A 14,697-nucleotide genomic window follows, 5' to 3' on the forward strand; every position below is an offset into this window, starting at 1 on the left:
TCTCACCTTCACGAAGAGAGCTCCCTTGGACACGAAAACATCGGCGCCCTTGGCGTTGGGGAAGCACCTGAAGTCGGCGTCCAGGATGGGGTAGCAGCTGGCGAAGAAGAGGCCACTGTTGAAGAACTTGAAGGAGCAGCCGTGAAACCCGTACACGCCGACGTCGTACAGCACGTACTGGAAGTACGCCTGCAGCTGCGTCCGAAGCTTCTCGGCCGCCCGCTTGTCGAACACCTCCTGGAGGCACAGGAAGTCCAGGTTGGCCGGGAAGAACGAGGAGATCTCGTAGTCGAAGGGCTCGTCTGTGGGCTTCTTCCTGCGCATGGAGCTCTTCTTCATCACCGAGGGCTTGTACACGAAGCGCGTGGGCCACCCGCTCGCGTCCGTGCTGGCCCAGTCGGGCGACCGTGGAGGCTGCGAGAGAGACTCCTTGGAGGACGCGCGGCTATCCTGCGTCATCGCTCCTCCTCCTCCTCCTCCGCCTCCCCGCTGCTGCGGCTGCTGCTCCTCGCCGTACGTCACCGTCTTCTTGCCGTCGGCCTCCGGCCCCGCGGGTGGCTCGGCCAGCACGAGCTGGATCCCCGAGAGGTCGACGCACGCAGAGCCGTCGCGCTCCGCGTCCGCCCGCTCCCGGTGCCCGATCGCCGGGGACGGGCTCGCCGAGTCCACCGCCGCGCGTCCCCGGGGCCCGCCGTCCATCGCGCAGGCCCTCCGCAGGCTGACGGCGGGCGAGGGGCCGGCCGAGTCGGCGCCGCCGCCCTGCGAGGACACCACCAGGAGGCTGCTCCAGCTCGCCGCGCTGATGGACGTGTTGGTGGGCGAGTCGACGTAGATCTTGATCTGCGGGCGGCTGGCGCCCGTGCGCACCCTGCGCCCGATCTCCCGGGCGCGCCACTGCGTGTCCGACAGGTTGCCGACGCGCGCCAGCGAGTCGGGCGGGAGGCGCACGTTGGCCGTGGCGAAGGCGAAGCTGCGGCCGGACGCGAGCGGCCGCGACTCGAGGCGGGCGCGGGCCGCCGCCGCCGACAGCGCCGGGTCCGGGCGGCCGGCGTAGGCGTAGGCGCGGCGCGCCAGCTGCAGCGGGGCCCACGCCGCGAAGCCGAGCAGCGCCAGCGGCAGCGAGGCGGCCAGCAGCGCCAGGTAGAGAGGCGCCGCCACCACGACGGCGAAGAGGAAGCGAGGGCAGCGCGCGTCGTCGCCGCCGGCGCCGACGCCGGCGGCACCGTCGCGCCGTCGCCGCCGCTCGCAGGTGCCGGAGATGAGTGCGGCGAGCAGGCGGTCGCACAGCCAGTAGCACGGCACGATGAGCAGCCAGGCCGCCGCGTGCGCCGCGCGCAGGAACGCGTTGGGGAAGGGCGACGTGTGCAGCGCCATGCTCCCGGGCGCCGCCGCCGCTGCCGCTGCTGCTGCCGCTGCCGGTGGCTTCACATGCCGAGTTGCGCTTTCGTCAGTAGAAGTGGGGGAGGCTTCCCGGGCACACGGAGTGAAGCCGGAGGGCCGTCATTGCTTGCAGACTTTGTGCTGAGCTGCGAGTGCCCTCTTCTCTTGGTGTTTCCTCTCCTGTTGTCTCTTTTTCCTCCTCCTCCTGCTCAGGGTCTACCTCCTTGCTCCTGGTATCTATCCTCCGGGAGTCTCCTCTGGTCCTGAGTCAGCAGTCTCTAGAAGCTCAGTCACACTGAAGAAGAAGGCAAAACGTGAAGCGGGCTCATCACAAACACCACCCGGTCATCCTAAGTGCAGGCCAACAGAGTTCACGCATCGTTGATCAAACCATTGCATGCCAAGAATGGCAGGTGCAGCATATTTGCTACTTGCATTTTCAGAAGAAAACAAGTTTAAATACTCCAGTATACATCATTTATATCATCCAACCTCATTACAGAGCGGCTCGAATCGCGTGGAGAAGTGGCATTGCGGCTCCGCACAGATTCAGGAAAGCGCGTCGGAGCGAACTTATTTTCTCCGTCTGTTGCCGCGGTAATTAGACCACCATGGGCTGTCACTCTCTCTCTCTCTCTCGCTCATTGCTTCACTCCCGCAAATAAATCCTTTGGAACATTCACACACACGACGAGAAATTTCATTTTTCTCCAAAATATTTGAACCGATACAATATTTGAGATATTCATCAAAAGGGGGAAAGTCACGAATGCCATGAGCCTTTTTTCAATTGGCAGAAGCCCTCCTATTACACCCCAATCCAGAGCGCACACACAAGCCTGAGAACATCAGGGACCATTAATTTTTTTCATTCCATTAAAGGATGTCCTTGGGACTGGCGACATATTGAAAATTACACTTCTGTGTGGAGGCTGATGTTTGCAAATGGTTACATTACAATAACGAATCCGTTGTGCAAGTTCAAAGAAAAAAACGGAGAATATTTCGGAAAATAACAGCAAAATAATCCTGTTATCCCCATAAATAAAATTCTAAAAATAAGTGTTAGAGTTTATTGTCCCTCCCCTGCACCTTCAATTAGAACGGTCGACTGCGTACGGTGCAAAACCAACCTCTACTCAATGGGAGGTCGTCCCATCTCTGCTGCTACCTCCGTGGTCTGAATTTCTCTCCCAACAGCCACAGAATCTCCGTGCCCCTAAGAACAATTTTCAATTTCACTTTGAAATTAAATTAACTTGCCTGCTCAGTAGACTCAACAACTCGCAACGTGGCTCACCGGTATTATTCCCGCGTGAAAATACTCGGGAAACCTTTTCAGCTGTCACAGAGCACCTGGAGTGGATGTTCAAAGGTCTTTGTCAGCTCTGCCCTCAAAAGAAAGCATCGGCCACTTCATCCACGTCTGACAATGCGGCAGCCCTTCCAACGTTGCCATGGCAAGCACGCTGCCCCGCTGTGCACACTTTGACGTGGACTAAACAGGTCCAGAGCACGCACGCGCACGCACGCATGCACGCCCCCATGCAACCCTCGTGCGCCGTGTGGTGACCGTATAGCCGACCCCAAGAGATGAGAACCTCGGGCGAACCGTGCACGACCAGCGATGCCCGCAGCAACGCTGCCCCCCCCGCCCATCACCGCAAATCTGGGATATTCCTCAGGGAGGGGGATATTCCTTTCTTGTGTTGCTTTGAAGCTGCCGCTTCTCACAAGCAAGCGGACGCCCGTTTCATTGGCTCGGATTTCGGGGTACGGCAGAAACAACCAACGGCACGGCCACCGTTTTGCCAACGAGCGTCGGTGACGTCACCGCAAGCGCCCGTGCCAGGCTGGGTGCACTTTTGGGTGCAGCGTGAAGTGTCGAAGGCTCGCTGGGAGGGTCACGGGACAGTCCCAGGTGAGATGACTGGCCAGATATATCTAGATACGTACAAACTCTCATACACAAAGACAAAGATCCCCCGTATAGCCTTTAACAGACTGTTGGGGCAAGTGCTGTTAGCGAGCGAGCACCTATGAAGGCCGGCACAGCAACACGAGGGGGTGGGTGGCCAACACCACGCCCGGCCGCCTTTGTCTCCCGAGTGGCTGTGTTTGCACACCGCACCTAGTACTCATTTGAGTCTGAGTCGCCCTAGGGGAGGAGGCCCAGGACCGGTTCAAGATCATCGTCACAGGTGTTGGCCGTGAGCGGGAATCGAACTCGGGTAGCCGGGGTTCGTAGAGCAACATAGCGCTAACCGCGACACCACCGCTCCCCACGCACACACACACAGACACAAGTGCAAGGACGCACGCACAAACTTTCGGCAACGATTTTTTGTTTTTAGTTTTGTCGAAATCTCTGCGAGACAGGCGGAGGTCAGAATCCGGGCAGCCCACCCGTTGTGCGGTGTCGCCCTTGCACTCAGCTGCCCCAGTTTGTTGAACGAATGGGCCAACGGTGCATGCGCGGAGGTGTGCGGGAAGGAGGGCACGGGTGGGCAGTGCCCTTCCCAAACTGCACATCTGTATTCATTTATTTTCAGTCGTTCACTATGAAGATTCTAGATTTGAAGTTTTCGTGGGTTTTTTTCGGTAAAGTCACGTAGGTAAATAAAAATCATTTTTATTTTACTTTTATTAATTTTTATTTTTTTACCTACGTGACTTTACCGAAAAAACCTAAGAATACAATGAAGATGTTTAACAAAAGAAAAAATGTTTGCACCCGCGATTCCTAATGACCCCACCTCCCCACTCCCCCCCATTATAGAAGTTAAACTCCACCTATGAGGCATTGGGGGGGCGGGGGGGGTGGGAGTTGGGAGGCTTTGCCAATGGACACAGCAAGATGAATGGGTTATCATGTTTTCTGACGTCATGTTGTGCTTTTTTATATATAATTTGTAGGTGTCAGAAGTTATCCCCTCCTATCCATCGGGGCGCACGCACGCACACACAGTTTTTTTTGTTACAATCTATTAACCTTCGTGCAACAGAAAAGGTCATGGGAACAAAATGCCAAAGTGTGTCACCCGCTAGTCGCTGGAAATAAAATGAGAAGAATATTCGCCTTTTCGTTTGTTTTATTACGGTGACCTATAACGCGCTGGCCAAGCGGAAAGTCATCAACAACCTGTGCAGAGAGTCGATCCTACGGTATTGTGAGATCTCGGTTTTCACATAGATGTCCATGAACAAACGATGCATACTACTAAATAGATAGCTTTTGCAATGAATCAAGTCCGCATTAACCACACGTGCAAACACACGTGGTCTGATAATAGATGATGCATTAAATTTCGATTTAAAGCTTTCGTGACTGCAGGGATTCATCTTATTGGTTCTTTCGGTAAAGTCACGTAGAAGGGAAATAATAAATAATAAAAATAAAACATAATAAAATAATTCTCACGACAGTGTATTTCCGACAGACCTGGTCTTCACCTGAGGACGGCTGATTGCGTTGTGGCCGAAACGTCGTGAGAATTATTTTATTATGTTTGATTTTTATTATTTTATTATTTCCCTTCTACGTGACTTTACTGAAAGAACCAAGAAGATGATGCATTGTCTTTGAAACTGATTGGCCTACACCAGAGACAGCCTTCGTTATGGCCTCGTCTCACCACCAACGCCAAAAAGCGAACAGCACAAAGACAATGCACGTATCGGAGCAGCTATATCACGAGACCTTTTGTCAGTTTCAAAACGAATGCATCGCATATTATCAGAGCATGTTTGTTTTGCATGTTCACCGCAAGTACGTGCGCTTAACGCAGACATGATTCCTTGCAACAGGGATCTATTTGGCGTTTGAACATCTTAACACAACTGTTTTATTGCCAGAAAAAAGGGGAAAACCTTTTGTTATGCTTCATACTTTGATACTTGCAAAAGGACCCATGATAAACATATACTACTGGCAATACAATTATTAACTAAAAACATCTTTGCGAAGGGTCACTCCAAGACACTTTAAAATATATAATAAAGACAGTGAACATCGCTCCCGCTGTGTTTCAACTCATAGGTAAATACACACACGAGAATGCACACGCGCACAATTAACAAAGATCACTCAATCAAAAGGCTTTCAGCTGCCGTATGGCTCGGTGTGTTATTCCCTGTGCCTCTAATGGACGAGTTAATTCGTAAATACATTGCTACCGCAGCCCGAGAGATAAGCATAACAGGCTTGAGGCATGGCATATGGGTTTGATGTGACTCTAGCGCATCTGAATAGTTCATGAGACCCACGAGGGAATGTGCAATCCTTTCGGCACAAACAACCTTTTGTTTGGGGCATCCGTTAACGCTTTGTCAGACGCTTTTTGGACAGGTGCCGTTTTATTCCGTTTTGCGATTGGTGCCTTAACGGAGAAGGCACTGGAGGAATTTCATAACTTAAAAATGCCGATAATCAATTTGAAATTGTACTCTCTTTGTAGTAACTAAAGAACTAATTACAGCATTGATCGATGAGTTTAAAGAGACTAAAGGTCTTGCCACGAGTGTTGTATTCAACTGATAATTTATTACGTTCGATACTGAAATTTAATTTGCTTGGGCAGTTCCGTTATTGGCACGTGTGGCTGGATTTAGGCGATGCGTGGGGTTTACATCGATTCGATGATTAAGTTATTTTATTCCCATTCCTGCCCAGTAACTTCTGCTGGGATTACAAATCAAGCAGTCCATCCGCTTTCGAGTGAACCTCATCCGCGCTGTGACAGCATTCGCGACAGCGGCACAAATGTGTGCTGTGACACAACAGCCCGGATGGAAATCCTGAAGATTGATCACAGCTCAATTGCAAATAATAATAATAATCAATCACTCCCGCTGAATAACTAAGGTTATCAGGCACCGATGCGCTGGGAGTTTGAAATTAACGGGCGGCCTCTGGATTTCAACCCCAGTGTGTAAACCGCCTAACCTTGGCAGCGTCCCACTTTGTTAGTAAATGTGTTAAAATTCCATCATGAATACAACAAATGCGTGGGGCAATTAGTGTCATATTTCCTTGTTGCATTATGCTTGTTTTTTTTTTGCAAACACGCCTCTGTCATTGCATTTGAAGATAAGTAGACAGGACAGCATGATGAACAAACCATTACCACAGTTTATAATTAGGTTCCCTGGTGACCTAATATGAAGCACTAACCTGCATGTTTGTGTGTCGTCACATTCCTGTGGAGGTTTATGTCCAACCAGACTTCATATCTCACGTGCGTACGTATTGTTTACACCTACTACTAGACAGTACGTGAAAACATCAGCTCTTTCACTTGGTAGAAGAAGAAAAAAGTTTCGATATTATTTACAAATACAACGGTATTAAAGGCCTCTCAGTGCTGTGTCAGTCATGCGCAGTGTTGGCTGTGGAATTATGTATGCATGTTGAACTCCTTTTGCACCGTACATAGCCAACCGTGATAATCAAAGGAGCGGGAAATCCAGCACTATGGAGGGCTGATGGATTGCAACAAATGTTGTGAAACTCGCTTCACTTAGGCGTTGAAGAGGTGCCATACTCTGGCTTGCCAGGAGAAGGCAGTACGGCAAGTGGTCGATTCGTCATCTGTTTCCATCTGTACGGGATAAAACGTTGCCCCATTGCTTGTGTGGAATTTCTCTGGGTGCTCCGGTTTCTTCACACTTCTATGTAGGTATGTATGTTGAACATATTTCGCCCCGTATGTGGCATACCGTGCTAATTGAAGGTGCGAGGGAAGGACAACAAACGAAATATAATAAAAACACGTATCATTAATTCTCTGAAAACATCTGAAAAACAAATTCGGACCCTCCTGAAAAAGAGTCCAACGATTCAGTTTGGCCCTCCTGGACAAATAAGCACCTCCGATCAGCACGGTTGGCTACGTACGGTGTGAAAGAAGTTCAACAGACATAAATAATTACAAGCACATTTCCAAAAAAATTCCAACCATCCTTCCCCACACTTGTCAGTGCAGGTTGGTGAACGACAGGGGTGGTGGGACGGAGACAGCGGGGCCTGGGACCGATTCAGTCAGTGTTGACACCACCACAGATGCTAGCCATGAACAGGAATCAAACTCAGATCGTCGTGTTCAGGGTACCAGTGGCCTATAACGCGCCGTCGCCACACCACGTTGACCAACGCGACGAACGTCGAACTCGGTTGAGGTGGCGTTTGTTCAAATAAATTTGATTGGTTAACAGTCAGACCTGCTGTTAGTAATAGCAGAGTCTGGAGGAGCAAAGTAAAAGCGTTTATGTGCCTTGAGAGAGTGAGGATGTGCTTTTTTAAATGATGGTCATGAGTGTGCTATTACTGTCCTGGCTCAGAGAGACGTCAAGATAGCAAAGCCAATCACACGGGGTTTTAGAGGATCGCGTTGACAGTTTGAATTATTATTATTATTAATGTGAACACGTGTTGCACTTTCAGTATTTTCAATGCCTAAAATGTGCATTTGTGATTGGTTGTGCTATTAGCAACGTCTGTTGTTTGGTGTTCTGTGAAGTGTTACACACTTGACTTGCAATCCAGAGAGCCGGGCTTCGATTTCTGGTCGAGATAACTAAATTGAAAATAAACATCACCAATACAGCATTCTATGAATGCGATAAAAATATAACAATTGCAAGCAAGTGATTCTTACCTACGTAGCTTTGTCAGATTTGAAAAATACTTATAATTTTACCGTTTTAAGTAAAACTGAGCTACGCTTGTAGACTAAATGTATACACAGCTCTACAATGTGCTGTCGGGTTGTACCGCATGCTGTTTGGCACGATGTCCCACGTTTCGCTCCACATGCTTGAGACCTTCTGCAGGAACACAGATTGAGAATAAATCTCCCAGCACGTGGAGCGAAACGTCAGACATCGTGCCGCACAACAATACGTACTATGACCCTAAACACACATCGGCCACATACACAGCAGAACAGCCACCGACGAATGCCTGCACAGTAACACGTGGGTACAGATAAACAAAAATAACTATACTCTTAGTTTTTTCGGTAAAGTCACATGACTTTACCGAAAAAACTAAGCGTATGAATCCTTGCAGTCACGAAAGCTTGAAATCTAGAAAAAAAAAAACTATATTTCCATGATTACTTTCGGCACACACAAAAGCAAAGGCTATCCCGTTAGGAATTAGTTGTGTGAGCTATCCCGGACCCTTGCTTTGTACGACACTTTTAATTATCGGTGAAACGTGGCCACAAAGAAGCGTCTCTCTCCAAATTTAACTATGAAAGAAGAACAAAAGGCATAAATTTCGATTTAAAGCTTTCGTGACTGCTTGCGTTGTGGCCGAAACGTCGTGAGAATTATTTTATAATGTTTTATTTTTATTATTTTATTATTTCCATTCTACGTGACTTTACCGAAAGAACCAAGAAGAGAAAAAACAAAAGGCATATTTGTATTAAATTATACATCAAACGGCTGGCGGCAGCAACAGAAAGCACGGATAAAAGGTTGGGGAATCCTGGTGCAGTGAAAAGGTAAAATTGTGCGTTTTCTCTGTGCCTGCTGAGCGTGCAAGCCACGGGGCTTTGGGATGATGACACATGGAGATGAGTGTGCCATAGCCACGGGGGAGAGAGGGCTTCAGCAGGAGACACACCAGTCAAGGGGACGGCAACGAATGAAGGACAAAGTGGAGACAAATTTGAAGGTCGCAACGGTGGGGAGATGTGAACTCCCTCGCCCGGGTTCTATCCCGACCCTGATGCTTGTATATTTGGTGCGTGCATGTTCTGCCAATGCCAGCTCCGCTCTGGGTCCTCTGGGTTTTTTTTTCCCTCCACATTTAGAAACATGCGTTTAACGTATTTGTCTGCTTTAAATTTCTACTTGATAAGCCACTTCGTTGAGCTATCGTGTTTGGCCAGGCCGCTTCTGAAAAAAAACTACATAGCTCAGTGGGCCTTACCTGGTAAAATAAAGTAAATACAAAACAGAATTAAGGGGATAAGGGAGACAGCAACGACGGGGGAATCGGGTACTCAGAAATGACTTGGAGAGTGCTGTGTATTGTTTTATTTAATCGTCTTTTTTCCCAGATGTCATATGGTACCACGCCACGAGTCAAAGAATCCATCCGCAACTCTCGCAAAGCAGCACAACTCCCACGTGTTAGAAAGTGGCTCGTGGAAGCAGCCATTATAGAAGTACTTCTGAGATCGCTTCAAGTGACCTCTGTTGCACAAAGTAGAGTGAAGCACCTAACCAGATACCCTGCTGCAGAGTGACGTTTGTGGCATTATAACTAAACCAATAGTTTTAATGCTTAGGATGGAATTTAGTTGAAAGAAATCTTTAAAAATGTAATATATTGTGGATTGGTGATCAAGCGGAGACAATCAATCCACTACACTTGAGAAGTGGCATTTAATCTTAGGCATCTGCATGGATTTACAACCAGGATCTAAGGGCTGCCAACTCAGCACTGTCACCTCTGAGCCACCCAGCCATCTCAGTAGAGGGGAAATGTCAAATGCAATCATTATTCAATTCCCAGTTCATTTTGTACTGTGAAGACCGATTCGCCACAAGGATAATCATACACTGGCGTTGGTCAACAAAGGGGTGTAAACAAGTTGTGAGACAACACCGACTGTGAAGAAGTCATGCCAACCCAATACCCATCATGCTTATAGCTCTATCACGTTGTACATGTCCTAGGAGGGGGAGTGGTAGCACAGTGGTTAGTGCACTTTACCATGAACACGACGAACTGAGTTTGATTCACGGCCACCGCTGACATCGCGCACTTCCTCTAGCCTCCAGCAACCCGCAGTGACTAGTGAAGTATGGACAATCAACCTTCACAACGGATGTGGAAGTGGGAGCTTCATATCACAGTGTTTTGACAGAGAGCTGTACAGGAATGAAAATTAAGGAATGCAAATACAAAGTGACCGGGCAAGATTGAACATTCCAGTACAACAATCCCATTAACTTTCATTCACTGAATATGTATCGACTAACTCAGTCGTGAGAGTGCCTCCACACACGTGGGTGGAGCTGCCGACAAAAGGGGCTTCTGTACAAAGCCGTGGCCCCGTCCTGAGCGTGGTTTATCTCCCCGTGAAAACACAGCACTCGCCCGGTCACTCGCAATACGGCCAAGCAGCGTCTCCAGACTCGGTCAGTGTTGGCACCGTGACCCCGAGATGCCTCGAATGACGAAATCCCAGCAATAATTCTACATTTGAAGCTTTCGTGACTGCAAGAAGTAAAGTCACGTAGGTAAAAAAAAAGATATATATATAAAAGAATATTATTCCTTATATAATTATTTTTTTTTTACCCAGCAATAATATCGTGCAGCTCGCCGGTACGTCCATGTCATGGCATGGTTCAGGAACATGATCATTGATGAAGCAGATGGAACAAAACATCTGAAAGTGTGCAAAAACAGCAGAGGAGACATGCAGGCTTGGAATTACATTCGAGCTACGGAGTAAGTGGCACTTTGATTACAGAACATGCGATGGTTAATTACATCATTCATGCACGACTTGGGCAGGACACGGCACGAGAAGGGCTGATGGCCGATAGTCCAGAATATTGATGGGAGTGGAGCAATGAAATCAACTCGTGTGCAGGTGGACTGATCACGGTTGATGATGATGAAGCTAACCCATTTGACTCTGCATACCACGAAATTCAGCATGTGTATCCCTCGTGTCTCTTTGGTTTAGCAACATGCAAGTGTGGTAGCTATCGAGCGCGCAGGCGGGGAAAGTGCTCTAAGAACCTCATGGACAGGAAGGGCACAGCACTCATGGTTATGAAAGCGGGGGGCCCCATTTCATCCATGTACCAGGGCCAATGCCAGCTCCGCTCCGCTACTGACAATCAGGCGTGCTTTTTCGATGTCGGCTGGACATACATCACCATCATTATTATCAAACACGCCCCTATAAATACGATGATGCGTTTTCATTATCCAGGATAGCCTCACTGAGTGACATTCAAAAGCTCCCTTACTGTTCTTAACAGTCACGATGATGCCTCTGATTTTCACTTCTCTCTGATCCACGTGTTCTTGTTTCTGTCTATTTTTCCAACTATATCTTTTTTTTAAACGAACATCAACCTCTAATGCATTGAAAAAGAAATGACGACCGAAACATGGGAACTGTGAGACATTTGTTCAAAATGAATGTATATTGATGACAGCAGAGCGATGGAGCAGTGGGGACCTTGGAAGTGACATCTCGTTGGGTCGGGGAGAGTGTGTCCAGCGAAGATAAATGTCTCACCATGCCAGGCTACGAGCAGGACACTGCGATTCAGATATATCAGCCGGACTTGGAAGATATTGCCACTTTGGCACTGCGGGCATTTGTAAATGTTCTCAGCCACCGCTGCAAAACAATACCAACACCGCACTCCGACACATTCACGGTAATGCCACAGCAAACATTATGTTCGTGGAAGTGTTATTTTACGCGTAAAATACATTTGTATTGTTTCGATTTAAAGCTTTCGTGACTGCAGGGATTCATCTTCTTGGTTCTTTCGGTAAAGTCACGTAGAAGGAAAATAATAAAATAATAAAAAATAAAACATTAAATATTATATTATAATGTTTTATTTTTATTATTTTATTATTTTAAATAAAATAATAAAAATAAAACATAATATAATATTATAATGTTTTATTTTATTATTTTATTATTTTCCTTCTACGTGACTTTACCGAAAGAACCAAGAAGACATTTGTATTGCTTTTCCCCAATAATATTGCAATTGTGCGATCCGCACCATGTCATAACATTGATACATTTCCCTTCAGAATTCCGCAGCTAGAAGTGCATCACCCTATGTCAGAGAAAAGACTTGCAAGATGACTGCATTAAAGTACTTCTAAAGCCACTTCAATCGACCTCTTTATCCACACGAAGGATGCAACTGGTATACGCCGTGCACAGTCTGCTCATCACATGTCCAAGTAAAACAGGTTAGAGTTGTTTTGCATTCATTGGTAACTGGGCCGAGGCCATCAACTCACGTGACACTTTTGTAATATTTGACGGCCTAGGTTGCTCTTTGTGAACGAGACTCTATCCCGGACTCTTGAGTTCTCACCTGGTTTAGACAAATATACTCGACTTGAGAACATGCCACGGTTGAAAACCCGAATTCAAACCCATGGTGGCGGTCCAGTGCTCTGTCCCCTGGACCTACCCTACCACCTCTGTATTTGTTTTTACCAACACTCATGTTAAACAAATGTCCCCACCTAATGCTTATGTAAATGTTAATGCTGTGTGCTGATGACTCGAATGTAAACCCGGGGACGCCACTTTAAAACCCACTTACTGGTGGGCAGGGCCACGTTATTTTATCTTGTTTAGTTTGGCTTATTTATTTATTCCCGACAAACGTGTTCACACTTAGCGGCCGGGTGGATGGAAATGTCAACGTAGCGGTCGTGGACCCGGGATGATGATGATGTGCTCTGCCTCTGCGTGTAAACATGTGTGTTTCCATTGTTGAGAGCCGTGCTGGAGCTTCCGCTGCTGCTGGGCTGTTTGGGGTCACGCACAGTCAAGAGAGCCGGCATCTGGGCCCACGGTCGGCTAGGCCCACGGTCGGCTGGGCCTACGGCCGTTTGGGTCCACGGCCATCTGGGCCCACGGCCATCTGGGCCCACGGCCATCTGGGTCCACGGCCGCCTAGGCCCATGGCCATCTAGGTCCACGGTCGGCTGGGTGCATGGCCATCTGGGCCCACGGCCATCTGGGCCCCTGGCCATCTGGGCCCACGGCCATCTGGGCCCAAGGCCGTCTGGGCACACGGTTAGCTGCATGTTGCGGTGGTCAATTCAACCCCCTAATTCGCAGGACCCTCCGTGTAGCAAACGATGCTGAACTTAGAGCCCGTGGGGTAGACACGGCCTGCGACTTCATGCCGTACAACGGCGTAGACCAGGGTTCTTCATTGCAAGGCCCTGGGACCACTGGCGGCCCCTGGTGGCCTTTATTGCGGCCCCCGACAATACACAACACGTGAAAACACCCCCATCGTGCTGTCAAACCACAATGGTTTCAAATGTGTGGCAGCCCTCACACTGATGTCTTAACAATGAAAGTGGCGCCCCTTTGAAATTTAGTGATTAACGCTGGCGTAGATTCTCATCGTTGTGCGTCCGTTTGCATAGCTCTCCAATGTGTTATCTGGTTGTACTTGCACGCTGTCCGGCACGATGTCCGACGTTTTGCTTCACATGCCAGGAGAGTTTCTTCGAGTAATTGAACCCAACAGGCCGCGGATTGATAAAAGGCCGTATGTTAATGATTAATTCATAAGAAGCGGTGTTTAGGTGTCGTTTTCAGATAGAGTTCTGCCCGCTTACGTGATTTATTTACGTCTCGTTACACGAGGATTTCGGAGACCAAGCGAAAAGGCGAAGTTTACAATGGCCGCCAGATGCTATTGGTGTCCATAGCGGCTGGCAATCCAACGTAAGAAGGTCACTGTTAGGGTCGTAACACAATGCACAAACCAAGCGAGGTCCCACCGTATGCAGCAATACAAGCTGTTGGCGGAAAGTCCTGTAAGCGGCGAGCGTCTATTCAGGCCGGTCTAAATGGCACACAAGGGGTTGTGAGCACGGTGCCTGGCCACCTTTGTCCCCCCCCCCCCCCCCGTGCTGCATGATGCTTACAGAGCACACATCATTTCACGTGTGAGCCGAGCGAGTTCGAGAGGCCGAGGACTGCTTGCAGATGCAACTCTGGTTCAGATTTTAAAAAACTCAAACTCAGGTCGCAGGGTTTGTCATGCAGTGCGCTAACCACTGCACCACCGCTCCCCACACAATCACACAAATATGCACATTGCGATACCCCAACCCCCCTCACACACAAATTCTGTACAAAGGTAGAATTCTAAAATTATCGATAGCAACAAGATCTTTTCCATTCAAAAAATCCAAATCTGCATCCTAATATGTAAGGTGGCATCATATCTTGGCGGTTGATTTACATATAAATAACCAATCACTCGTAATAAAGTGTGAAGAACATTCCAGCAATTTATGGGGAATTTACCAATCACTCATAATGGCAACTTGTGAATTGCTGTACGGTCAGGTAATTTACTTACAAATGCACAAAACTGATCGCGTTAAGGAATGTGAAGGCACATTTCGCTAATGTGCGCACAATTTTCTGATGACAAATGCAGTCGTAAAATATAAAATGTGAAATGGGGAAATCTAGTAGTAGAGTACACGTCTTGTGTATGTGTGTGTCAATATAATATGTGGGGAGCGGTAGCGTAGCGGTGAGC

General features: G+C 48.3%; 1 protein-coding gene across 3 annotated transcripts in view; it reads right to left on the bottom strand.

Moving 5' to 3' along the window:
- SMPD3 (sphingomyelin phosphodiesterase 3) overlaps positions 1-14,697 on the bottom strand; it is a 107,249-nt gene that overhangs the window by 24,657 nt on the left and 67,895 nt on the right. For all 3 annotated transcript variants that reach the window (XM_078868607.1, XM_078868605.1, XM_078868606.1), the window contains exon 2: positions 7-1,675. In XM_078868607.1, coding sequence (XP_078724733.1) covers positions 7-1,374 — 1,368 coding nt within the window. In that variant the 5' untranslated portion in view covers positions 1,375-1,675. The remainder of the gene's footprint in view (positions 1-6; positions 1,676-14,697) is intronic.

Source organism: Lampetra fluviatilis, chromosome 26 (genome assembly GCF_964198595.1).
Source record: "Lampetra fluviatilis chromosome 26, kcLamFluv1.1, whole genome shotgun sequence".
NCBI classification, from domain to species: Eukaryota; Metazoa; Chordata; class Hyperoartia; order Petromyzontiformes; family Petromyzontidae; genus Lampetra; species Lampetra fluviatilis.